General features: G+C 36.3%; 1 protein-coding gene across 4 annotated transcripts in view; it reads right to left on the bottom strand.

The window, feature by feature from the left end:
- Positions 1 to 20,162, bottom strand: part of RIT2 (Ras like without CAAX 2) — a 173,098-nt gene extending 152,936 nt beyond the window's left edge. For all 4 annotated transcript variants that reach the window (XM_051803752.1, XM_051803754.1, XM_051803755.1 and 1 more), the window contains exon 1: positions 19,834 to 20,162. In XM_051803752.1, the coding sequence (XP_051659712.1) occupies positions 19,834 to 20,134 (301 nt within the window). In that variant the 5' untranslated portion in view covers positions 20,135 to 20,162. The remainder of the gene's footprint in view (positions 1 to 19,833) is intronic.
- Between the last annotated feature and the right edge of the window lie 7,437 nt (positions 20,163 to 27,599).

Raw genomic sequence — 27,599 nt, 5'->3', positions numbered from 1 at the left:
ATAAATAATTTAGGCGCCTGAAGACAACAGATGCTGCTCAGGCACTGTTTCAATAGATCTGTACACTGAAAACACATCAGTGAAACCTTCAGCAACAAAGAACACAGTCTGTAAAGCTGCTTTCAGGCACCAGGAGCTTCCAGCTGTCCACAGTTATGGTCTGGGCCAAAGGGTCCCAGATACCAGTCACAGGGTTAATGAGCTCTGTGCCAGTTATTTGTGCCAAAAGATAATACATTCCTGTCAGCAAGCTAAATTATCAATGAGAAGATAAAATAACAAGTGGAAGTGCAATATCACCCTCTTTGCTCCCAAAAGAAAAAAAAAAAAAAAAGCCAAAATGTTTTCACTTCCATAATGAAAAATCTAAGTTTTACAGTGGGTCTGAGCTTCTGTCATACTATTAAAATGTTTGTCAAAAAGAAAAGGCATTGTGGAAAGGCAATTAGCCAATCCCTGATTTTTACAGGAGTCATTTGCAACTCTGATAAACCTGAATCAAAGGAAGAGAATGTGACCATGGCATAACTGTCTAGAAAGAAAAGTTTGAGTAAGTCATAAGAAAAGAAATTACTGTTTTGTCTAAGTTTCAAAGGTTGGTCACTGTCAATTAATGTAGTTTGAGTTTAGCTGTAGTTTTAATTGTTAATTAAAGCCTTCTCTCCTGCTAAGTCTCTATAGATTGTTGAAAGGTCTCTCTCTCTCTAACAAAGGCTTAAAATCAGCTGAAAATAGTGGTTGCTCCTGGCTCACAAGCAGCTGTCTCATTTTATAAGAAAGATGAGCTGTTCTTGAGCATAGTAATAGCTAATACTGACCATTTAATTTATAGAAATATTATTCAATTTTTTTAATAAATACCTGCTAAATGTATCAGTGATTACCTTGCAATGTAAAGGCAAAATATTAAAGTCAAAATTAGCTGCCAAATACTCCATGGAATAGTCTGAAAAAGAGATTATCATCCAGCAAAGCAAAAGTTTTTTTTGTTTGATTTTACTTCCATTTATTGAGCTGAATGATTTATAGAAGGTACCTGTTTACTTTCTGACATATGTGCTTGGGCGATTATCACTATATTTAAACAGAGTTCCATTTTTTCTCAGTTTAGGTGTTTAGCTGATTTAACAGAGGAAATTTCACCAATCTCATCCTTTTAAATTATGTCTTCCCTGTTTGAAGCCCTTCACTAATTTAGGATCTACTCCATATTCATGTGCTCCACAAAGTCTGTGGAATCACCTCCATTTATTCTTCGAGCAGCAGATCAAAAGTGTTATAAATCATTTATTATTTTAGAGTACTTTTTTGAGTCCTTGGTCTGATTATTAGTTCTCAGTGTATATACAAGCTGTGTAGGAACATGGAGGGAATGGTTCTAGAAGAGCACAAAGGTTCCTGTCTTTATTCCCATAAAGTACTCATTAGGCATAAACTTAAGCATCACCTTAATTTTCAGAAAATTTAGACCTGAATGTCACTTCTGTTGTGCCCCAAATTACAACCCTCTCTGACTTCCCCAGAGAAACATCCATTCCCAATATCACATTCCCATCACATTAACCAAAATTAATTCTCAGGGGCTGAATTGTCACTTTACAGTCTTGTTGTATTTCTCAGGCTGGACACATTTTACTCTTATTGCTTCCAAGTACTTCTACCAATCTGAGATTCTTCTACATTTTTGTATAACTCATGAAGAAAGAAAATAGGAATAAGTCTTTTGAAGATCACTAAATTTCACATAAACATGAAAGTCATTTTCTATCTGGTGTCAGTGTAGAAAGGACAGTAACAAAATTCTGTAATATTTTGGCAGTGTATTTATCAGTGTATGGGAAAAACTCTTGAGAACTGAGGAAAATTAAGAGTAGTTGTGTATACAAATATACAGTAAAACCTCTGGTGCAGTTAAATACAGAAAAGGGGAGCATTACATCTCTCTTCACGACATGGGGAAGTCAAAATAAACCTTGTTACTCTCTTCAGCTGGCTTTGGAAGACCAACATATTAACCACAAGTTTGTGCAATAGAAAGGAAAGTCAACCAAACATTCAGTCAGACTGATCTAGGCACTCAGAATATCCAGAAGACCAGAGTCACCTTTTTCAATTTATTTTTTAACAATGAGTATCATATTATTGATTCTTTAGACTATTATTGGATAAAATTACTCCCAGAATTTGGGGTTTTTTTACCTTCCTTTGAAAAAACTGTATTTCTCAAGTGGATAATGACTAAGCAGGTGCACAGTGTGTTTTTATGCATTTTGCAATTACTGAATTGATTTTTGTAAAAAGCTCATTTTGGAGCAACTGTGCATCAGTTTTGAAACAATATTTATCAGAAACTGGGCTTTAGCTTATTTTTATACATTTCAAGAGACTTGACAAGAGTAATCTCCGTCTCATAAAGGGACTTTCTTCATTGTAATCTTCTCCACAAGCTTTGTAGCTGTATCAATGGGATTTGCAGCTCTAAATGTGACTTGGAGGAAGCTTCATCTCCTCTGAATCTGACAAAGGCCCAGTGGTTTGCATTTCTCTTCTCTGGAGCCCATGAAATCAATCTGATGAACACACGCACACACACACACACCCCTGACCTCCTTCCAGCCATGTTTTTGCCAAGTAGCTTTACTTGGTGTCAAGGGTCAAGAAAAGCTGTTGATACTTTTCTCAATATTATTTTCATTTTATAGGGCCTCAGCTCTTCCTTGTTTATCCCTGAGGTCTGGCTATGAACTGGATGTTGAGGTCTGATGCGGTTGGTCAGGAATAGATATAGAAAACAGCTCAAGAAAATCCCTGTGATTGGTCCCAATGGCTGATAGAGAGCAGGATATTCAGTAAATTGCTACTCAAATCCATTTAGTTTTTATAATTTACTTTTAAGATGGGGACCAGTGGAGCAATAGAGACTGAATTGTTCACACAATAAGAAGATCCCTCTTGGCTGAGTTTCTTAGGAGATGAGAGGCCTTGCAGAGGGATCTAGATAGATTGGTGCACTGGGCAAACATCACTGCCATGGAATTTAACGAGAAAAAATGCCAGATTCTGCTTCTGGGACAGAGTAATGCTGGCCACAAGTATAAACTGGAGGAGGAGTGGCCAGGAAGTAGCCAAGCAGAAAGGGAATTTGGGGTGCTGGTTGACAACAGGCTCAACATGAACCTGCAGTGTGACCCGGGAGCCAAGAGGACAAACTGTGTCCAGGGGTGCATCAAACAGTGTCTGAATTTAATTGAAAGTATTAATGTATTAAATAGCGATTTAATAGAGATAGAACTCAAACAGACAAAGAGTATGTTCAGATACAGGCAGATTTTCCAATATAGGTCATTCAATAGAAACCTGAATCTATATGACCCATTTTGCTGTCATGATATTCCTTTTATAGATGCTCCCATATATAAGAAAGTGACAGGTATGACATCATATTATCCTGCTTTTGAAAATCCTCTAAGTATCCAGTTACATCTAAACTTATCTCCCTGCAGAAGTCTGTCAAAGTCTGTGAAATTTTGGTGGGATACTGCTCATTACAATCACCACCCTGATTAGGGCGAACTTGAGTTGACCTGTATTGTCACTAAGGGAACTGCTGAGTCCCTGAACACACACAAAGCAAATGTAAAGATAATTTTCCAATAAGTGACTCTCATAAGACTTATTGTAACTTTGGTGTTTGTGAATTAAAAACACAGTCAGGTCTGCATGAACATGTACATGAAGAAAATAAGCAGACAGTGTTAGTTCTCAGAAAGTATTAGTACTGTAGTAGGAGGCAAAAAGTATGAGGCAAAAGAACATAAGAAGGGATGTCCTATATTGCAGTGGCACAGACACCATGATATGACATAGCTTTTGAAATGTAAAGAGAAAATCCCTATTCTTCTTTGCACAATAGGAAAAAAATATGACACGAGGTATCTGTTTAACCTGAACATATTGAGGCAGGGAGAATCAGGAACAGGGATGTGAAGTTATGTGAGCCTAGGCATAAGCAAGGGCTTGATTTTTTGGGCTCCATCACTTCAGTTATGCACTTCATGTTCAGCTCTGTCACATTTGCACTACCTATTTACCCATATTGCACCCAATGACTCCACCACTTGTTTCCAGGAAAGTAATTTGTTCAACTCAATTACTGTCATCAGTCACTATACAGTTTACATTACATATCATCTGTCTCTTATGCAAGGTTCTCACCTAATTTGTCCCTTCGATTGTTTTAGATGCCACTTTGTCTTACAGGAGATAACATAAAAGGCATTAGACAGCATTTATCAAATATCATATTTTCTATGTCTGATGATGTGTAAATTGGACTCCTATTCTGAAAGAGGAAAGGTAATCTCAGGGACAAGATTCTACTTTGTGACTTGAGAGCTCTATATTCATCTCTTGAACCTAATAATGGCTGATTTTTTTAGTTTTCATTTCAGATTCTTCAAAGTATCTGTAGTCATACCATCATCCCAGTTCTTTTAGTTGGAAAGTGGTGAAAAATCTGGATCTCAACTGCAAGTTTAGAGAGAAGTACACATTGCAGGGCCATTATGCTTGTGGAAGATCAAATTTAACATAGAAGAGTAGGTATAATAAACAAAGGTACAGCAACACCAAGACATGATGGAATTTATTTATCTGAGTAAGATAAGTAGCTTAAAATGGTAACTTTCCTGGAAAAGAAAATTGTTGTTGATATAGATCTATACATCTTTCTGGAAATCTAACACATGCTAAGTACACAAGTGGTACTTAGCATCAAGGCAGAAATAAATTCCTTTGCACAATCCACTAGATGAATTAATTTTTGTGATTATTTAGACAATTCAGCTTTGTAACACATTATCTTTATTCTTGTGTGAGAGAATGGAGACACACAATTGAACTTGCTCTCACCACAGAAATGCCAGAATTTCTATTATCCGTAAGTTTTCTGCTCTCTGGAGGAATTAATTGTCTTGAACCCAAAGGGAAAGAAATATCATAAGCTACAAAGTATTTGTTGTCTTGGGATGAATTTTTCATGCCTGTGGATCGCTGACCGTGATGAATCAAGTGGTGCAGAACAAGAGATCAATCAAGAACAAGTGCCAGTGAAAGTGAGAAGCACAGCAGACAAAGTGATATCGATGTCAGAAGACATGTCTGCTCCACAAAGCACTGACTCATTTTTCACCAAACTCTAAATATGGTGATACCATTTTGAAACTGTTGACTTAACTTGCTTCAGTGAAACTATGAATATCAAGTAACTATCCAGTAAGAACCGTCTGCCTGAATGACAGCAAAGCAAAGCCTTGCAACCTGTCAGCTACCTTCAATCCTGTATTCCTGGAAAACTTAGCTACTGTATTATTGAAAATATTCCTAACAAAGATGTACTCTGTGATGATACTTCTTCCTTAAGGGATTTGTAATAACATACATTTCAAAAACTATCTACAAAAATCTAAGGTACATACTGCAGACAAAATTAACGTTCTTTAAATAATAACTGGTTCACAGATTTGTCCAGTGTAGAAGCTAAGTTGTTTCAGATGAAAAATGGATGAAAATAAGATTGTAGGACAGCAAGTGCTTGCTGTTTGCCTCACTGAAAATAAAAAAAAAAAGCATAAATCCAACTTGTTTTAATAAAAGTTAAATGCAACTGGAAGCTTCACCTTTGGGCACGTCGAAGGCTTAGGGAACTCCAAAGATAAGTTCATCAGACTGCAGGAGCTAAAAGAAACAAGCTCTTCAGATTGGGGACTGAAAAAATCTCACATACTAAATGGATAAAGGTCTGAGGAAGATACACACTACACTGAGCAGCACACTATAAATTTTCAATTTAAATAAGGACATTATTACCACCAAAATTTGAGGTGGTTTTCATAGAAGCAAAATATTTTCAAAACAAACTTGAGGGAAGCCATCATATGCATCTTATATAAGAGGAAACACCGATAAATTCTGCAATAAGAACTTGAATGTTACAATTTGTTCTCCACACCAATTACATCACATTTACCAACATTTTAGTCATAGTTATTCCCACCTACCCTTTGGCAACTATTCATCCCAGTTGCTTACTCATCCAGGTTTCTCTCAAACAATGGAAAGCATCAAGTATCTAATACTGTGCACCTCACTCCATGAACTACAGAGAATACCTACAAATCTAGACTCAGATAACATTTTCAGCATTAGTTATCTACATTAATTAGCATTAGCACCTACATTTCTTCCCACAGATTTTCCTGAATGCTTTTTTTCTGGCAAATCTCAGAACTACCTGAATCTTGAACACCTAGTTATGTGTGCCACGTTTAAGTCCATCAGGGGTTTATCTCCTGGGTTTTCAGTTTGGGAGCAAATCTTAGGGAAGAGGAATAATACTGGGTCCTGCCTAAAACATAGACAATAAGAAGCTGGTTGTGCCTCCACACTTGCTCAATAATCCAGTAGTTGTAGCAAGTAAATATTATAATAAAATGACAGAATAGTTTGAGTTAGAAATTCCCAACCCTCTACCATGGGCAGGGACAACTTCCACTAGACCACATTGCTCCAAGCCCCATCCAACATGGCCTTGAACAGTTCCAGGGATGGGGAGCCCACAACCTCTCTGGAAAATCTGTACCAGAGCCTCACCACCCTCACAGAAAAGAATTTCTTCCTAATAGCGAATCTAAACCTGTGTACAGTATTCACAGTTCTTGTTCCGTTTGAAGAGACACATACTGATTACACTGATTAATTAATTTACCAAAGTGCATGATAGATGCTTTTACCTTGAGCCATTGTGTCTAGTTGCAACATCTTTACAGAATTTATTTTAATTTTTTTTCACATCTATCTTTTCTCTAGCCCAGAAATATTAGTCCTGTTAGCTATTCTCTTCTATAATGTACCAAACACAAAACCACTCCTCAGGTTCATTGTCCTTCGAATTCTGTTATAAATTGTGCTTTAATATTAGCTGGTCACAATACTACTTCATACTTGTCCCCAAACCTGCAGAAATTACGGCATCAATTCCTGCATCTTCCCCTCTCTCTGCTCCACCCCACTTAACCATACACTGCTTTAAGCATTTTAATACAGATATTTCAGTGGGTAGGGAAGAAAATTGGGGTCAAGGCATTTTTTGGTAATTTCAAAGAGATAGTCAGGAACAAATATACATTTTTTTCTTCAGCTGCACAGCATTTTCCTGTTTCCCTCCCATCACCACCTACTCTGGAGTGAGTGACTTCCCCATTAAGATGCATTCATTTGGGTGGAACTCTCAGTATACAAAAAAAAAAAAAAAAAAAAGAGCTGTATTCTTTCTGCTCTACTGCTAAGGTCAAACTGCCAGTTTTCTTTGTGATACGTGAGGCAGCACAGAACACAAATTGCGTTTCCACTCTCTTCAGTTCTTCTTTTAAATGCCACAACACTGACAGTAATCACTGAGCTGAACAGATATGACACAGAAGACACTGACAGAACAAATAAGGCCCATCCTATCTTGATTTTTCAGTAAGGTAACAAATATGTGTTTGGTTGTCAGTTTAGCTGGAGATGGTTCTGAAGATAGGTAATTTTTTAACACTGTACCGTTGTGGGAAATTCATCATATGTTAAGCATCCTGAGATTAATATAGATAAAGAAATAGATTAGAAATTTAAAAAAAAATAAAATGGAAATAGAAAAACTATTTCACAGCAGATTACCAATGTAAGCCCTTCAACACTGTCATATTTCTGGTAAAATGTTTTATTAGCAGAAAATACACTTGCAGTAATTTTATGAGAAAGATAAAAAGAATTTTGAAAGATAGCATGGTCTCCACACACTTTACTAACATAAACAGGTGGTATTTCACATTTCCCACATCCCTCATAAATTCTACCATATGCTTAAAGGGAAAGTCTGCAAGAAAAAAAGAGATAAAAGTGGATGGAAGGAATTAGAACTCAGAGGCAAGTAATTCTATTACCAACCTCCTAATGATTTTTTAGCAGCTTGTTATGCCCTAAACCTGGAAAGAATTATTCATGGTATTTGTCTATGCCATTGAACTTTGACTGTGAGCCAGGGAAACATTTGATTCCCTCAGGAACTTTCATCATAGTACAAACTGGTATTCTGTCTACCTAGGTCATTTCCTGAGCAATCACGTCTACTGCAGCCTATCTCATCTGTTCCCAATCCACATCCTGCTTTTTTTGGGGACTAAATTAACATCAGTGGTGCCAAAGATATTCCCAAGAGTTCCAACCTTGTAAAGCGTTCACTGTCTACAATTTTTATCAACTTCATTTGAGATACTCAGAGTCAGAAAGGGAACAGTTAGCAATTTCTTGGAATAAAAATTCTAATTTCTGCATTTTTTCTGCCAACCAGAAATACATCTTATTCACAAGCTTAAAAATGTATTTGAACTCCACCACCCAAAAGTATCCAAACACACAAAATTGGTTTGAATATTACTTGAAACTCAATATACTAATAGTCATCCAGTATGTGCAGCAATGCTTTAGAAACATGTGATGCAACTTAACAAAGCAGTTTGATCCATAGTTATTTTTAGGTAAATGATATTGAGGAATAAAGGTTTTCAGTCACCAAATAATCCTATTCTTCAGATATGTCATCACTGTCAATGAGCAGAAGTGGTTATCTTAGTGGGTTTTGCACAGCTTTCTATAAAATTCTTTGAATAACACATTGGCACTAACAACTGTTTTCCTTAAAGAGTGAAAATGCTTTTACACTTTACTTTGCACTGAAACAAATCTCACATGAGCATGTTTCAACGATACATGTATTTAAATCTGTTTATAGTCACTGGCATTTTGTTTTGATTTTTCCTCCTACCACCACTTGTTCAAATGTTGTTATAGTGAGGTACTGTTTTGTTAATATTATTAAAAACAGTAAAAGCTGGGGAATGAGAGAAAAGGTAACAGCTCAGTCACAAAGAATAAGAGAAAACATATAGAAATGCATATACATTTGGTTTATATCTTGTCATTTTTTCCCAGATTGGAGGAAAACAAAACTTAATTTTATTTCTTTGTATTTATTTTACAGCAGCACTGTGACTCATTATTTTGTTTAAGATTTTTATGTGTGGATGAATGTAGTTCTCCAAAGAACACAGAGGAGTCTGACAAATGCTGAGCCTCCCACTGATTTCACTATGTGTTAGGTATTGCTAAGGCTGGGGCCCGCAGACTCCTCTCTGTTCTGGGTGGTTGTCAGAACACCACACTGGAGAAGCATCACTTTGCCTAGCACCCCATAAATGTATATTAATGTTAGATTTACCCAGCCTAGTCCATGGCTGAGGAAAGCAAAAAAGGGCTATGCCAAGAAGATTTAGAATCAAAGAAAAATTAAGTTTTGGAAAGACCTCTCAGACCATCAGGTTCAGATATTAACCCAGCACCAACAGGTTTACCACTAAACTAAGCTCCACATGCACAATGTTTTTGAATACTTCCAGGGATGGTGAATCCACCATGGCCCTGGACAGCCTTTTCTAATGTCTGAGCATCCTTTCATTGTAAAAATGTTTCCTCATATCAAATCTAAACCCTGGAGCAACTTGAGGCCTTTTTCTCTTGTCCTGTTGCTTCTTACCTGGGAGAAGAATTGACCCCCATCTGCCAACTTTGTGCTGCTCCCTCTCCAGCTTTCTATTCTAGAAGACCAGTGAGTGAGAAACATGGGATAAGAAGTCACAGAGGCAGGAGAAAGACTCCCTAACGTGACCTCCACGTACTTTTTGGCCACCAGTACCTGCAGATGTTGGGATACAGCCACAGACTACTAGCATCTATTGGGATAATGACAATGAAATCAATGCTCTTTGAAGTACAAACAACTACCCTTTCCTTCTATCCCTTTATTCCCTTATCATTGCTTTACTAATCTGTGCCTAGTTTTCTGTTTTCTCAATCTTTTTCCTATGTCTCTATTTTTGTTCACCTCTATTACATTCCACCCCTCCCACTGCTTCATTTGTTTCTTTTGTGTCTTCTATTTTGCCTTCTTCCTAACCCCTTCCTTGCCTTCAAATATCACAGTCAATTGTCATTTTGAGAATGTTACCTGAAAAAAAAAAAAAAAAAGTAGAAGGTTATGTGATTTACTCCTTGGTATGTCAGGCATTTAATAACTTTTAAGTATCTTGGGAAAGATTTGAAAAATGGATCTTTTGACTTTCAATTTTATAAGAACAGACCAGTAAAGAGAGCACCCACTGAGTGAGAGTCTCCAATGCAAATTCACATTTTTCATAGACATTGGGAAAACCTTTGAAACTATTGTAAATTAAAAAAAAGGCACAGGAACCTGGTTTCTGGAGCTCCTGGGGGGCTATTCGATTACTGCAATAGATGGTTCTTTCTTCTCCTCTACTCCAAGGAGAGAAATAAAGAGTTTCTATAAACAAATGGGGACCTCAAGAGGCCCAAGAACACATTCTTTGGCTGTACCCAGTGGCAGATACACTGGTACACTGTGTGTGATGAGTGATGAGATGACCATGTCACCAGGCAACCCAAGTAAAATTATTTTCTGTGGAGAAATGTCTAATGATTACTTTTTAATCCAATTGAGAAAGGAACATAATTTCCATTTAAGAAAGTCCAGACAAATTTTAGAGAAGGGGAAATATTATAGCCCACCAGGCATTCTGCATGGTTTAAGAAGCTATTTATTTGAAATGATAGACAATTTGACAATGCTTTGGTTTGGTTTTGAACATTCTGAATAAAAATTTGAAACAACAGTACACAATTTGCAAGCTGCCAGAGACATTTCTATAAAGATACTGCAGAAGCTGTTCAGCAGTGAAAAGTTCAGTATAATACAACAAGCTGTCATGCAGGTAGTGGGCTAGTAAAGTTACTAAAGGAATCACAAGATCTGACAGAAAATATGAATTTCAGCTAGGGCTTCTTTATTTTGGGCATATAAAAATGCACAAGAATTACAAAATTACATTAGCACTTCAATGAGATTTTAAGGAAAGAAATTACACAGCAGCTCTTTAACTAGTCAGTGTAAGCTAAAGAAAAGCTATATGTATCAGTCTCTCAGCTGATTACAGTTTTTACTTTGAAAAAGCTTATGGAACTTATTTTTAAAACTTACAACCATTTCTGAGCCTGTCTTCGGGTCCCCTGAAATAACTAGTTGGGTTCTTGGGTTTTATCCAAATGAAAAGATAAAACACTGACTACAACAGGCAACTGAGTTAAAAATGTACCTCTTTTTGAGGCCAAATACATGATAGTCCAACTTGGCAACTCCTGAGATGGTCTTTTATTCACACATGCACACGCTGTTCTTTTGGATATTCACCACCCAACCTGAAACAAAGTGATTTCAACCAGTATCTCCACTGGTCTCTGGTTAGTGCTTGATCTTGCAGCAAAGTGGTTTCCCAAGACACTTCTCCCTCTGAAACTGGGACCCTGTCTGGTGACATACAATTCCTGTCAATGGAGTTGTGTGAGGGTGATGAGACTTCTAGCTCCCAAGAAAGAAAATTAAGACAGGCTTGCAGGCATAAAGGGAGGCTAATTAAAGTCAATTAAGAAATTAAAAGTTGAAAAGGATTACCAGAGGAATGAAAGGAAATAAAATGGAAAGTATGGAAAGAAAAGAGATGAAAGCAGAAACAGAAGGAAAAAAAAAAACACCTTTCTTTATTGTGCTTTCAAGAGTGTCCCAAATGGAATTCATCTCATCCAAATTGTAGCAGATAGCATGTGCCAAAAATGCTGCAGATGGCACAGCTCAGCAGCAGGGATGGCTTGGAAGGCAAACAGTTCCTGTGGCTGCCTCAACAGATTGTTTACAGCAAAGATACCGACAGTGCCCAGTCATTGTCATGAAACAGTGCTTGTTCCCTTGTTTGAGTCTTCAGTCTGGGCATTTCAAATGGCAGATCTGTGTGTGGTTGAAACTAGGAGAGTCCTTGATAGTTCAATTCCTGTTTTCTGCCTCTTTATAGCCAGCAGGATGAATGGGAAAAGCTGAGCAGAACACAACTCACTGAAATCTTCAGTAAGTGCAAATTACTCTTTTAACAAATCACATCATGAAAAGTAAGTTCATTAACATAATTTTCTGTGAGTTCTAATCGCTTAGAATCATAGAGTATCCTGAATTGGAAGAGGCTAACTCTTGAGACCTGCCTAAAGATCTCTGTTTAGCAGACTGAACACAAAGAAAACTGTTGGCTATCTATATTAGTAACACCACATCAGCCAAAAGTCCTGATGACTTTTAACACATCATGAAATTTTAAGGATGAAAACTGTTCCTTCTCTTCTATAAGAATGTTTGGAGACTGTAAACAGGTTTTCCATTCAGGTATATTTGTGCCTTAATGCTCAGTCTCTTTAATGTATTCTGCCTTAAATTACCACAAACCAATTAGACACACAACTTTCACAAACCTCTTCCTTTTAAAGCCTATTCCACAATCTGCTCCATCTTACTTTTAAGCAAATCATTAAGGCTATGTGACACTCTTGTAGACCAAAGGAAGACAGGCCCGAAGATGTCGTACATGACTACTTATACGTGATTTAATTCCAGTTATCACTTCACTTGTTACTCTGCATTAAGCAATTCTGGTCCCTTTCCTCTTCAAATTTTGGAAAACGTGTATTCTTTTCTTGTTATTTTTGCTTTCAAATATTATGAATTCTCCATTCCCTGTTCCAAACTGGCATGGACAGTGACCAGCTCTCACTTGCTAGCCTTATCCAAGTGGGTATTCATCACCTGGATGTTTTAATGGGAGAACCTGGGTAGATCAACCCATTCACAATTAGAGCTGCATCCAGTCCCACTCACATTAAATCACTGTATACATATGCAGATTGCATAATAAAGAATCATGGATTACTGTCTGACAGAACTATTTGAGTATAGCCATAGTAATTTTTCATCATAAATCATATTGTGCCACCACTTTTATCATCTCTGTTGATCTTCTTTGAACTCTGTCCTATTTATCAGACAGCTCTTAGTATTGAAGAAACCAGAACTCCACACAGCTTTCTCAGTAGCAAATTGGTATCTCACATGCAGAAACCCCCCTGTCAAACATGGAAGGTATAATTGGATCCTCCACCCCTCCAGCCATTAAATTGTGTAAACTGGAAAAATAATGAAAACATCTTTAACTCATTTCCCTGAGGCAAATAATTCTGCCCAAAAGGGTCTGCCCATAGTCAAGAAAAGTGATGAATAGGGAATGTGCTTAATCCTTTTAAGTGGACAATGTGTGCACTAAAGATAAATGAAGAATATTGGAAAGGGGTCCAGAATTATCTGAATCCTCAACTTCAATGGTCTAAAATAAGATAACACATAAATAAATGCAGGATTTAGGTCATCACTAGAGATGTGATAGCACAGGTAACTGACTATCCTGGGGAAAGAGTAAGCAGCTTGAGGGTTACTGAAGGTATTTCTCTGTGTGTGACCTTTGTGAATTACAGCTGGACAAAAGAATTCATTATTCTCAGAGGAACAAAAAATGACTGTCCAGAGGAAACCAGCAGGCAATCTTTCTTCTGGTAAGGCCACTAATAAAATAGCATGTGAATTTGGAGACTTCAGAAAAAAAATGTAGAAATATTAGGGCACTTAAATTAAAGATACAAGATGTTCTGAACAAGATGTTCAGGAAAAAAGAGTTCTACAAGTTTCAGATACTCAGTGTATTGAAGAGATAGAAGATCATGGTGTGAACTAATTGTCTGCAGGTATTAAGAGGTAGGATAGTAAGAAAACAGGGATTTTTTTAAAAGATGTTAAGAAAGAGATAAGATAAAATGTCTTAGAAGTTGGAATTATACAAAATCAATCTTGAAACTAATTCAGTAACCTACCTGTGAAGGTAACTGAAATGTACGAGTAGTTTTGTTAACAAAGATCACAAATATATCAGAACTCTGCATTTATAAATTCTCCAGTGCTTAATCTGGTTAATGGCAAAACTGACTGGAAGTTACCCATAGCCAAGGTGCTCTGGCATCAGTGGGCCTTCCCTACAATGTGTTTGTTTTCTTTTTCAAGGAGACCACCATCAATTTGCAAGTAACATTTGTAATTCTTCATCAGACCTATTACTGCAGTTCAGTTTGCAGAATCCCAGACGCAACAAACATAACTGGTGGTTCACAGTGTTTGGTCAGAATTTTTTTTCCATGGATACATAATTTTCAAGAAGTATTACCCTTATGTTTTCAGAACTGTTACCAATAAAGGAAGACCAATAAAATAAATAGTCAGCAAATAGATATTCTTTCACCTTTCTTCCTTCCTTTTTTTTTTTTTTAATTTGAATGAGTATAATCATTTCCCTGAAATTACCAGGGAATTAAAATTCCAAATTACCTTTTACTTTTTTTTTTTTCAGACAGAGAATGATGAAGGGACAAACAATTCTTTTCAGAGGCAAGTAGACATGTGTCTTTCTTAATTACTTATCTCAATTTCTTCTCCAGTTAAAAAAATAATGGAGTCACAGGAGAAGCAGATCCAAATTAAGACACCAAAAGCTATACTTATATTGACTTTCATGGGAAAAAAAAGCAACTTGATTTACCTTAACTGCAATCCATAGCATACCCAAGAACTTGAAAGGGAACTTTTTTTCACCTTGACTCATACTGAGCAGTAACTTAATCCTACACCTTCACCCTGGTGACTGCCTTGCCTCGGGACATGATGGAAGGCCAGACTCTTTCACTTCATTGGTTTACCAGGCATTTAGGGAAGAACAGCTGTTTTTGAGAACACTCTTGGGGAAAATAAGAAACCAAATCAAAACCAAAACCCCTTCCAAAAAAAACCCCACCTACTGAGAAGGTTGTTTGATCAATGCCTGAACTGTGGTGTGTGATATTGAGCCCTGTGATCGTGTAAGAGCGTCACCAGCAGATCCAAATGGTGCTTTTCAAGCTCAGGACTTCTTATACAGATGGAATCTCCATCTGTGCCCTTCATCTTTTTCAGTGTAGACTTGATCATGTATTAATTTATCTCCAGAGAGTTAACAAACAGCTGGAGTGGGACAGTTCTCCAGTACACACTCTGTATGGCTACCTCTGCTTGCTGGGGCTCTTGTTATGGGGACACAGTTGAAATTAATAGACAGAGAATTTGCTTTATCTGGACAGAATAAGAGGTAAAACTGGTCAAAAAAATAAAAGGGCAGTTTATCACATAAATAAAAGAAGTTTGCAGGTTTAATCTAATTCCTCGTGCTGAAATTCCCATATCACAAAAAAAAAATTATTGTTTTCACACATTTTGGAACTTATTCTGTATGCATGATCTTGAAATTAATTGGATTAATCACCTGCATCTGTAGAAACACAGTCTTTATGCAACATAAAAAAAAAAAAAAGCAAGGAAATCAATGGGGTAAGCATACCACCTCTAACCAGATCAGGCTGAGAAATATCTTCCCTCACACTATTCCTGCAACGACCCTAAGATAATACCTTCTTGATTTCTTTGCTTCCTCTTTTTTATTCTTTCTAAGGTTGAAGCCTGAAAATACATATCTAAATATTTTCCCATGTATAATAAAACTAAAAAATATATTAATTTTGCAAAATATCTTGGGGCAACTACTTTAAATCCCTACAAATTTCTTAAAGTGGTAACAAATCAACTGGCAATCAGTCTGAGAAATAAATATTGAAAAATGTAAACTTTCTCCTAAATAAAAATCTAACTAATTTGCAACAAATATTTATTAGGTTTTTGTTTTTCTTTTTTAAGAATTCCTGTACTCATCTGAAGTACAACTTTCATAAGATAGTTAGTATGAAACTTTTTGTCTATGATGCACTTATTCTATGCATAAACATGCAATTCTATTTACCTGGAATAACTGTAGAATATCTTCAGCTTTAAATATATCACTGTTAACTAGCATTAGGGAAAAATGAACAGACAAACAAACCAGAACAACATTTTCATTCAGTCAGGAAGATACACAAAAAGTTAGGTCATGGCACAATCTGATCAGCACTTGAAGAATGCTTAGGTAGTAACAATTTTTCATTAGCAGAGGTTTTTTATTTTGTTTGGTGGCACAGGGTACATCAATTTGTTGATTTTGTTAGCCACTGTTCAACCCCCAGGTTAATCATTGCTAATGTTTTGCAGAATGTGCTGCAGTCAATTATTGTTATTAGTGTAATTGGTTTGCTAAATATGAGCCAGCAGTAGATGGTCACAGGATGTAAAGGCTCTTTCGTGTGTGTTTCTTGGAACACTGAAAAACAGAGATAAACGCAGAGGTCTGAGCTGCATCAGACAGGGACCATGAGAGTAACTTGTTCACTGATCTCTGAAGGTATTTCTCAGGAAAATGGGTTTCAAAAGCACCAAGATGCTTAGGGTTTAAACCCCGTGTCAAGAAATTTAATGTATGTTTAAACGATACTGAGGTGTCTGAGAAGATCAAGTGTCAAGTTCTCTTTTTTAATTGAAACTTACATATAATTGGAAATATGAAATTTTGGCATGGACTATACTTGAATGAGAGTCAGTAGAAAATTCACTTTACTTCATTTCAGTTTAATTTCTGTCTAATTCCTGGTTCTAACCAAATTTTGGTCTGAAATTGCATCAGACTGTACTTGATGTTCTTGACGACAAACACAACCTATGCAAAGTAATAAATTAACATGTTGCTCTGAAAACAAAAACAGCTTTGTTTTCAGAAGTCTTAGAAAGGGTAACTTATTCTTGGGCATCTGTAGTCCATAATTACAGTACAGAAATCAACTCCTGTGAAAATTTACATAGAATTTTGTACATTTCAATTAAACACAACTATTCCTCTGGGTTTGGGGTGGATTTTTTTTTTCCTCCTACAAAATCGTGGCACTGATTTTGAAATGTGAGGACCGTTAAGTAACAATTCTTAAATCATTTGCAGTTTGCACATCATTACTCTGGATGTGATGGGTATCAGACTTGGATGTGCTGAGCTTTATCTTCTTTTTACCAATTCCTTTGAAATTTCTACCAAACAGAATAGCTTAAATAACAGGACACTGACTGTCCTCCTGGGCTGTCCATCATCTTGGAGTAAACAACTGAAGAGACAAGCCTGACAACCCAAAGCAAATATTCTATAAACACCAATGCCAAAGGACATCCGGTGCTGGTCTCCTCTTCCTAATTCCTCCCTGTGAACAAACACAATCACAACCCTCAGCCCCTCACAAGGAGCAGGCAGTTTTCAATGCAGAGACCTCCACACACACAGGATGAAGTGGCACAGTAAGAGAGTGGGAAACAGCAGATCAAAATTCCCAGGGGGTCTCTAGAAGTGAACTACATCTAAAGTAAAAAGAAATCTAACATTTCTGCATCTTGGTTCCAGTGGAAAATTCATTCAAAACCTGAATTATTTAATACTTAACGTATTGAGGAATGAAAAAGTCTTTCATCCAAAAGAGGTTTCCTCTTGTTTCCCACTCAATAACTCAACCCCAGCTGTTACTGTTTTTATCATGACTTAAAAGCAAAGTAAGAGGGAGAAAAAAGAAGGAAAAAAAAAAAAGCCAGGATATTATCAGTACATCTAATCATATATCACTTATTTGTCAAAATCAAAACTGGGAACTGAATTTTTTGGGTTTGTTTTGTTGTTGTTTTTTCTTTTTTCTTTTTTAGTCTTTCATCTTTATGCAACCCTGATCCATTTTTATGGTTAAACTCATAACATCCTTAACAAAATGAATCTAGGTCACTAGGGTAAAGAGCTCATCTTGTAGAATTAAAGTAGTCATTTAGGCCTTTTTCTGCTTGTAATCCAGTGTAAATTAATCCTGTTTATGTAACAGTCAGAATGAATTAATGACTTATGGAATACCAACAATTTTTCCTTATCTCTATGAGAATTCTATCACTTGGATTCTCTCTCAGGATTCCACTGAAATATTTTATGTCCATTTCAAAGCCAGTAAATGTTGACTACCCACCTCCTATCTTAATAATCCTCAGTTGTTGTTTTGTTTTGGCTTTTTTTTTCGCCTAAAAGTTTAACTTTTGTGAAAACAATGGAAAGTTTTCATTTATCCCAATGAACAGTCATAACTATCCACTTAATGCTATCTTTATTTCTCTAGACCATGCAGACACACAATTCTAATTGTTAATTATGTGGTTCTCAGCTTTGGAGATGTATCATTGTTTTGTGCAATCCACAGATTTGAAGGCTTTATTCTCATGATATTAACAGCTAATGTCTTCTAAATAAGGAGAATCCAATAAACGAATTTTGTCATTTAAACTCTTATCTAATAGTGAATGTGAACTCCGAAATTTCCTCAATATATATATACAAAGTTTGACTGTTAAGATTCAGTCATACTAAGAATTTAGTATGGTTTGTAATATCTTTTGTTAAATAAGTTTTCAAAATTACATTGTTCTTACAAAGATATGTTTGGGAAAAAAAACCCAAAACTTACTGCCATCTTTTGGATGCACTCAGAAAAAAAAAAAAAAAGGAAAAAAAGAAAAAGCAAGAAGTGACATTTTACTAAAAGTTCCAGCTGGATACCTGTTTTACCATGGAAAAGATAATTTGAAATTACAAAAACTTACTCTGAGACAACCAATATTTTCTTCTTCGACATTTTATGTGGTGATTATAGAGTAACATCTGTGCAAGAATTGTTTGCTTGGTTAAGCAATACTGATGGGGAAATAGCTTTCACTGAAAGATGTGCCACTGAAGCTGAAGCCAAACATAACAAGAATACAAAATTATGGATAGAGAGACAAAATTACATCTACTCCCAATATTCAGTTTTTTTGCACCCATGCCTCATTTTATTGTTTGAGTATAAATAAAACTTGTTTGACCTACACAATTATTACAGTTTGGTGTTACAGTTTACTTATCCTGAAATTTCCTTGGAATCTAGCCTGGATATATTCTATTATTCTGCTTTTTTGTTTTTTCTTTTCTCTTTCTGTTTTTCTTTCAAATTTCCATAAGATGTAATCAAATGCTTGTTGTGTGGCCAGCTCAATACACTGACTTCTTAGACAAACTCTGCATGTTCAGCAAAGTCTTTGTAAGAACAGAGAATGCTAGTTTCAGTGAGAATAAATCAAAAGTGATAATATCTGGGAAAAAGAAAACAATGTCAGGGGAAAATAATGACTCCTCTGAAGAGATATCATTGTCAGACACCAGCATATCTTACCAGCTCTGGACAGTGATATTAAAATATGCTGCAAATCTGCCTTATCACCTGGAGTGAGACTCAGGCAGGCATTCTGTACCTGTCCGGACAGGAGAGGAGACTCACAGCAGCTGAACCACAATGACAATCAACACAAAAAGGAAAAAAAAAAAATGTGAGGAGGAAAATTGAGTCACTGTAGGCATCCTCCTACAGCTGACTTTGCAGTTAGTTTCATTTCTGTCTGAGCACAGGGACTGTCAGGCCAACAAGTTACATCCACGCTGTCCAGCAGACCATCATCCCTCGCCAAGTGCCACTTGGTGTTAAACCAACAGCAGCAATCTGACTGCTCTCCCCTCAGACACAGCAGAACCAAGGTCAGCTTTACACAAACACCGAACTAAAATGCCTGTAACACTTCAGCCTGCAACAAATCCAGCTGACTCATCACCCCAGACACAAACTACAGTCTTTTATCCAAGCCATGTGCAAGAAACCTGTCGGTAAACAGCGTCCTTGTCCTGGGAACTTTACGCTCCCAATGCACCCCTTCTCCCCAGAAATGTTGTTGCTGAAACTTACCGCTTTTGCCAACTCCCCCTGCTCCCAGCATCACCACCTTGTACTCTCTGGAGCCTGCTGAAGAATTGCTGGAGGAGCTGATCATTTCGTTTTCTAGCTCCATCTTGCACGAGGCAGAAGAAGGGAGCAAAACGAAGAAAAAAGCAACTGGCAGGTGCTTTCCCTGATCTTGAACAACTATAAAAGCTGTGCTAGGGAAAAAAAAAAAAAAAAAAGCAGAAAGGAAAGGTATAATGCAAGAGGTGTGATTTATCAGCCTCACACTCACTGCTGTGCCTGTGTTCGCTGGAGAAGGTCTCATAGCAACCACTTTAACAGCTTCCAATAAAAATCTCTCTCTGCCCCCTCCCAGCTCTGTATCGTTCTCTGTGTGTCTCTTCCTGGACAGCAGCAGTTTTGTGAGGCTCCAGAGCCCTGTTACCTCTGGGGTTGCTGTGTCATTGAAATCAAATAGATAAGAGCTTCCAGAAAAAGAAAAAGGATCAAATTTCTTAATCATGATGTTTGTTATACTATGTAGCACTTGCTCGAATCCTAATCATAAAACAGACCAGACAACCTTCTTATCACCTTGGAGTTAAATATTCATCCTATGATCATCAAGTTTGCTAGATTCACACATAATGCTATTAGAGGTGAAATAATAACTTTCAAGAGTCTTTATTCTTCATGAAGCTTACTGCAAACATAGAAGATTTCTAAGGCTGAGTTCATCCCCAGATCAATTCTCAGTACAGTTTACATCAATTATTCGTAAAAATAAACCAGATATTTTGGGGGGAAAAAGTAAAAAAGCTCTGCTTTTTGTTTTCTCTTTTTTCCCCACACATAATTTCAGGAGACGGGGACTGAAGGGGCAGGGTGAGAATAAACACAACTTGTTGTAAGTATTTAATATCAAGTGATTTATCTTACAAAGAAGATCAGCCCCAATAAATAAGAAAACCATAAAGCAAAAAGCTGGTGAATGACATTCAGTGTGCAAAATCTCTCATTAGAATTATTCATTGAAAACTTACAGCAAAACACTACAGCTCTTCATTGATTTCTCATTTTGTTCTTAACATACCTAGTCAATCTAAAGAATGTAATCAGTAGTAAGATGCTTGCCCCGTTTCAACTGTTATAAGAGTGGTTTTGAGGACCAAAAAAAGTCTACTGCAAAAGGGCTGGAAAGAAAAAACTTTGAAAAGTGCTGGACTTTCATGACAGATGGAACTGTTAAGGAGACAGGGAAATGGAAGCAGCAGAAGCAACTAATAATCTTGGAAGCCAGACACCTTTGTCTGTCAACTCTTCTGATTATTTCACAGAGAGCAAGCATATAGTATTACACAGGAATAGAGAATTAAAAGTTGAAGGAAAAAGAAAAAAAAGTTATAGACTGGTGAAGGACATGATTTAAAGAAAATTAAGAAGGCCATGAAAGGGTATCAAAGGGCACGTATATAAAAGATAGTTTGATAGTCTAGGAAAATATAGGATTAAAGAGATACATAGATATGATAGTAATTATTAGAATAGAGAAGGTGAGCAGAACGTGAATACTCATTTTCTCTCCTAATAAAAAATTAGGAAACAGCAGAAGAAACAGAAAGTAACCCAGTTTAGAAGCAAAGTACTTAGAAACATTTTGATTAATTTAGGACAACTTTTAACACTTGAATTTTTGGGCAGCACAAACAAACTTGCAATGAATGAGAACTGAAATACAAAGTAATGTAAAATCCATTGTGGACTATTAAAATCTCCTGCTTAAGGAGGACCTACATTTCACACCAAGAGATCTTGGGAAAACACTGAAAAATCCAAGTTTGATGGTACATTTTCAACCACACAGAAAAAGAGAGCAGAGGTAGAGCCACTGTGTTCTGAGAAACTCCTCCAAAGATCTGCTACAGCTGTCCTAAGGGATTTCTGTGCTAACCCCACTGTGAGAAGCTCTGTAGTGCCAGGGCTGGGTGGCTCTATTGATGCCTGGATGGAAGCCTCGGAAGGCTTTGGTCGTCAGAGCATAAAGCAGGACTTAAACAGGAAATCTGAATGTAGCAATGTGGTGTCTAAATATTGAACTTCAACAGGAAGGGACAGGTAGGTCGGTTAATCCCTGTTGTAATTAGAATTCCATTCACGTTAAAATCATTCCCATGCGCTCGTTATTGACACATTATATACAGCTAATAAAGATATCAAAACCAGTGCTTAGAACAGCTGGGTTTTTCTGGTAATCTCCCATCAAAGCAGCAACCTTCTCCTGAGGAGTTTTTATCCCCATACCTAGCAGCAGCATTTGGCTGACATTAAAATGTCAGGAAAGCGAATGGTTGGGAGCAAAAAGGCAACCTTAGCAAAATAGATTTATATATAAAAATATTAGTGAATATTATGCATGCATAATAGATAAGAATGAGTCAGATTTTTTTTTCCAGCTGTTAGTGTTTGTCAGAGAAAAGTGGCAAGTGTGTTTTTTCTTTTCTTTAGAGCTGGAACATAAGGAAGGAATTTATGAAATGGAAAAGGCTACAAAAGGGAATTATGCTAGAACAGGAAGACGAGTAAGAACCAAATAGAAAGCCCCTTCCTCATCTATTAACAAAAACTAGAAAAAACAAAACAGCATTTTTTTGCTGAAAGAGCAGAATTAAATGTCTGTTGTTTGAGGATTAATCACTTAAAATACCTGCTTTAAAGACAGATTTATGTTTATTTAACCTCAGCAGTTTAGTGAGTTTTATTACATTACATAAACTAACATCTTCGACAAACATATTCCCCTAAATTTCACAGAGATTTGTCCACAGCTTGAAAAGACAATACTGCATTCCCATTCAACCTAGGACTTGTTTTAATTGGTTTTCATCATAACTTCCTGTTGACAAGCAGCCTACTCTACCTTAAATTCATTCAATTCAGTAGTGGGGGAGAACATTTAGATTTATTCCCATTTACGATAACATCAACTAGACTTCCTTCTCCCACCTGAGCAGCAAAATACAAAGGTTTGCTTTCAGTCTGCTGTCAATAAAATGAACAATGAGATGATTTGAAATTATTCAGCTTCAAACGTGTTAATGGGGGGAAAAAAGTCACCAATGTAAACGTTTTACGGATAACAGAAAGCAACAGTGCAAAACACAATGAACCTGAAATACTGGAATTTTTACAGTGTGTGACATTCCATAACAAATTTCAACCCTCTGTTTTATCTCTGCTTCTCTGCCTAAAGGACACATTTATCATGATGTAAATTCATAGAAAGCTGTCCTTAGGTAAAAAAAAAAGAAAAGAGTAACTCCAAAGGTGGGGAAAAAAGCTTGAAGTACTGGATTGTAATGAATCATTTATTTAAGAAATTTGGTTTTATTTCTGTTTACATCTTGCTTATGAATTTATGGCAGTTCTCTTAATTTTTTTCTGCTATTTTTTAAATTTTTTTTATTCAAACTCACAGTAGAATACAGCAATCAATTCAAAACTATTCATTATTCAAAATCTAGCAACTGTTTTGCTTGAATTCTTATTTTTTTGATTAAGACTGAAATCGCTTTATGATCATATCCTTAAGGATGTTTAGGTCTTAAGCAAAAGACAACATACAGATATGTTAGAAGAGAAGTAGATGAGCTTTTCTAGAGAAAATGCAATAGAAAACACATTTCATTCATCCTACCTCCCCACTTCCTCTGGGGTTGTTGAATAAAATAATTAGATGTTAATATAACATGTAAGTGTTCTGAAATTGTTTCCTAGAGCACTTTATGTTGAGGAGATTTTATCAATTAACCTGGATAAATATTATTCTCATTAGGCAGGGAGCTCATGAGTTTGAAAACTTGAATAGCAAGCAAAATGCAAATCTTGACTCATTTGGTGATGGGTTAAAGGCATATGAACTATTTAATAATAAGTGAATATGCATGAGTCCTCTGGGGTCCATGCCATTATGGAAACACTGACCAATCTTTCGTCCCTCATGTTTACATATTAGGCACAACAGAGAGGGGAAATGTGAAAAAGTATCTTCATAAAAAGGCATATAGGGCCAGCTTGCTGAATTGCTGCTGTGACAAGACAAGAGTGCTAATGCAGAAATCATTGCACAGCACCAGAGAATGTGCTCCTGAGAAAAAATACATTTGGCACACCAACTTAACTTGATCAATTCTGAGTAAAGATAGCATAATAAAGCAATTGCTAGGGGACTTCAAAAAAATTCCAGACTTCAATTTTACATTAGCGGATTTAAAATATTCAGTCAAAATATGCTGAACACCTCTGAATCACATTGCTAAGGGACCTCCAACACACTACAGAAGCATCTCTGTGTTTTTGGAATTCAGATTCCAGCTATAAATACCCAGTGGTTCAATCACCCACTTGCCACAGGCACCTTGACTCCTTTCTATAATCCTCATCCTTTTTCTATTCTCCAAATTAGTTGTCTGTAGGATGACTTGATGTGTCACACATACTGTAGGTGATTGGGCACTTGACAACCTCACACCTTGAAACTGGCTCCTCAGCTGTTAAATATATGCTTTTTGTTCTAAAGCTCTTGTTGCTGTTCCTGGTGTCAGACAACACAATGTCCCCTGCCTCCGCTGAAATGCATTTTAAACTAAGCCTTATCAGCATGTCAAGTGGCAAAAGCTAATGGAAGGAGAAAAGATGCAAGCCTGACTATTTAGAAAAAATGTGAAACAACTTGAGATTCCATAGAGTAAAGCAGCATTGTGGTTTCTTGTCAAAGAAAGATTTGTCATGAGCCACAACTTCCCTGTGATTATCCCTGAGGTCAAATAGCACAACTAACACTGTACCTACTGTACAAAGGTTTGAGAAATAGGGACAGTTTGTCACATTCTTGAGAACACTCAAATAATATTAACTTTAAAATTCTTACAAGTGACTACTCTAACTTCTTATAGACAGAAACACTGAAGGTCATGTCCTAGCCTGTGTTAAAGAGAAAAGCCATTTTCTCTGGTTTCCAGTAAAGTTTCACAAATGATTTATGATCTTGCTGTCAAGAAATACTAATGATTCTGGGCCATTTATGGATTTCTGTTGAATTTTAATTACATCCACAGATAAGATTTCTACACTTTCAAATGCAACACTGATATTCAGAAAATTAAAATCTTAGAGATCCTAAAGCGTTACACCACATGAACATGTTCTCTGTGAGAATGAATGTATGTTTATTCTAAATTAATTCACCTTCCAGTGCTTTTGCTAGCAAGGAAAATTATAAGCATGAATATAATATGAAATACCATATAAATAGCACTAGAAGAGCTCTGAAGAGGTCATCCTTTTCATCCCTACCCCGTGCCACAAATACATGTAAGTAAATTGAACAATATTTGCTTAACCTTGCATTAATGTCTTCCAGAGTGAGAAATTACTCAGTTTCTGAAATAAATTGCCTCACTATCCCATTAGAAATGTCTTTGAAACCCAAATGTCTTTTATTACACACTAATATTATCACTTTTCATTCTATCTGCTGCAGCAGTTATGAAAAGGCATAGTGAACGTACCAAATACATATTAAAATAGTGGGCTAGTAAATCAAATGAACATTGTAAATGTGGAGAATGTTGTTCTTGTCAGCATTCCTGCCTCCTTCTTTCACACTCCCTGTTTTTCACCAGAAAGGTTACTCTGTCAATCCTGCTTCATAGGTCATTTATTAACCTGCTTCTTGTGTTGCCAAAGACCCTCCACTCCTTGTCCTGAAGTGTTGTTCCCAAATCTGGCCACATCATCGTTTCAAGACTTCATACAATATATATTTACACCTACTACCACTGTGTGTCAAACTTAATATAGCTACAATAAACACAGTCAATCATCAATAGCAGAAACATTTCTGTCTTTTATTTTCTAATTCATGTTTGAATGCCCTCAGGGAGAACCTACTGGGATGGTGAGAGTTTCTGACTTTTAAGGTTCTGCCATTCTGTTCTTTTTCAAGTCATTTTTGTCATACTGGATGACAAGACATCCTTGTCATTTCTGGAAAAAGCTGATTATTTCAATTTCAGTTTTGACTGAAAAAAAAAAACAAACCGCAATAAAATTTTCTCATTTTGGCTGTTAACTTGAAAGATTTTAGAGAAGATGGTAATGCCTACATCCCCAAAGTCCTTGCACTTGAAAACGGTTTCCCAAACTTCACTTCAGGAACGTGAATTTTCAGTCTGAACTATGTCAAATAGTGTATCAGTAAAAAAACCCCAAACAACCAAACAACCAAACAAACCCCAAACAAAACAAAACAAAAAAAACCCACCAACAACAACTGTAGACAGACTCTTGAATTCCATCTGTCTACAGTCATTTAAATGCTTTCCACTTCACTGTCTATATTGAGTAAAGCTGAGGAGATAACTTCAGCTTCATCAGGGAAACACCAAACAGAGTAAATCTGAATTTCTCTGACGTAGACTTTCTTACTGTGATAAAAACATTTTTTCTACAAATCAAATTGCTTATTGGTACACTCTGTTGGTTTAACAGAAGTGAATACTTTTGCAGTTCTTAAATCCATTGCAATCAACAGTAATCAGAACTCAGTGCATAATTGAGCTCAACAACTGTATCAATGGTAAGAAAAACAAAGTCAGTTCCGTTAAAATTGTCAGTAAAATTGTTCTTCAAGAAAATTTAGGCTTTGGGCTAGCTAAATCTCCCACTGAACATGTTGTTTCCCACGTTGAACAGAGGAACATTTAGCAATGTTGGAGTAACAGAGGCTTGGACACAGCTACCTAATGGGCTGAATAATGGCTTACAAGAACCAAGCAAAAATTAATATATATACTGCTGTTTTCAGAGCAGTAGTGCAACCCCTACTTGACTAAAAGCTTCTGCTGTCATTCTGTGGATATCTGTGCTTGATTTCTGATCAACCTACCTATTTTGACAGCTTCCAATATGTTTAAAGTAACCAGTTTCACATGTAAAAACAGCACTGGAAACACTGGGAAACCTGCATAAAAGATATCACCAAGTCTTACAAATCTGAAATAAACCCTCTCATTTAAACCCTATGAAGTGGATCATGAGCTAGGTAAGTATGTACGTGCATTTATTTGGATAGTTTTTACAGAGCTGTATTGCAAAAGATTACAAATATCCCACTTGTGACTCCTACTGCAATCGATTTGAGATCTGCTTCTACCAAAGACACTAGACACTGCAGTCTGTCACTTGTTAGTCTGTTAATCAGTTTAAAGATGCTATTCTTACAAAATATTGTAAGATCAATAGTCTTATGTGTTAGGAAAAGTGTTAATCTAACCTATGTATAACATGAAAAGCAAAGCAGTGCAGTCATTTTATAATGTTGATAGTTAAGCATGTCTGAAAAAATCCGTTGCTGTGGCTTTTTTTGTACCACTAACCCTTTGATTATAACAAACTCAGCTTTAGAAAAAGAAAAAAAAAAAAAAAAAAAAAAAAAGGAAAAAAAGAAAGTAAAAACCAAAAACATTCAGGAAAATTGTGTAAAATCAGAATCCTGGTTCCCTGCATTGGAAATGCTTAATATCCCTTACTGGAGTCAAATTTGTTAGATAATCATTTGAGACAATATTTTACAATGGAGTAATCTTGTATTTCCTTGCTTCAATATTGGTTTTCATATCAGGTATGATATTCATTGTTCTAAAAAGAAATGAAACTCCAAAATTCTTTTAAGCTCAGAGTTTTGAGATTAAAATCATATGTCTCTGTCCAAAATAAATGTAACTTCTGTA

This window comes from Manacus candei, unplaced genomic scaffold (genome assembly GCF_025592945.1).
Source record: "Manacus candei isolate 608988 ecotype Guabito, Panama unplaced genomic scaffold, ASM2559294v1 h1tg000059l, whole genome shotgun sequence".
Classification (NCBI taxonomy): domain Eukaryota; kingdom Metazoa; phylum Chordata; class Aves; order Passeriformes; family Pipridae; genus Manacus; species Manacus candei.
Note: the sequence above shows the minus strand (reverse complement) of the source record. Positions and strands in the feature narration are given on the sequence as shown.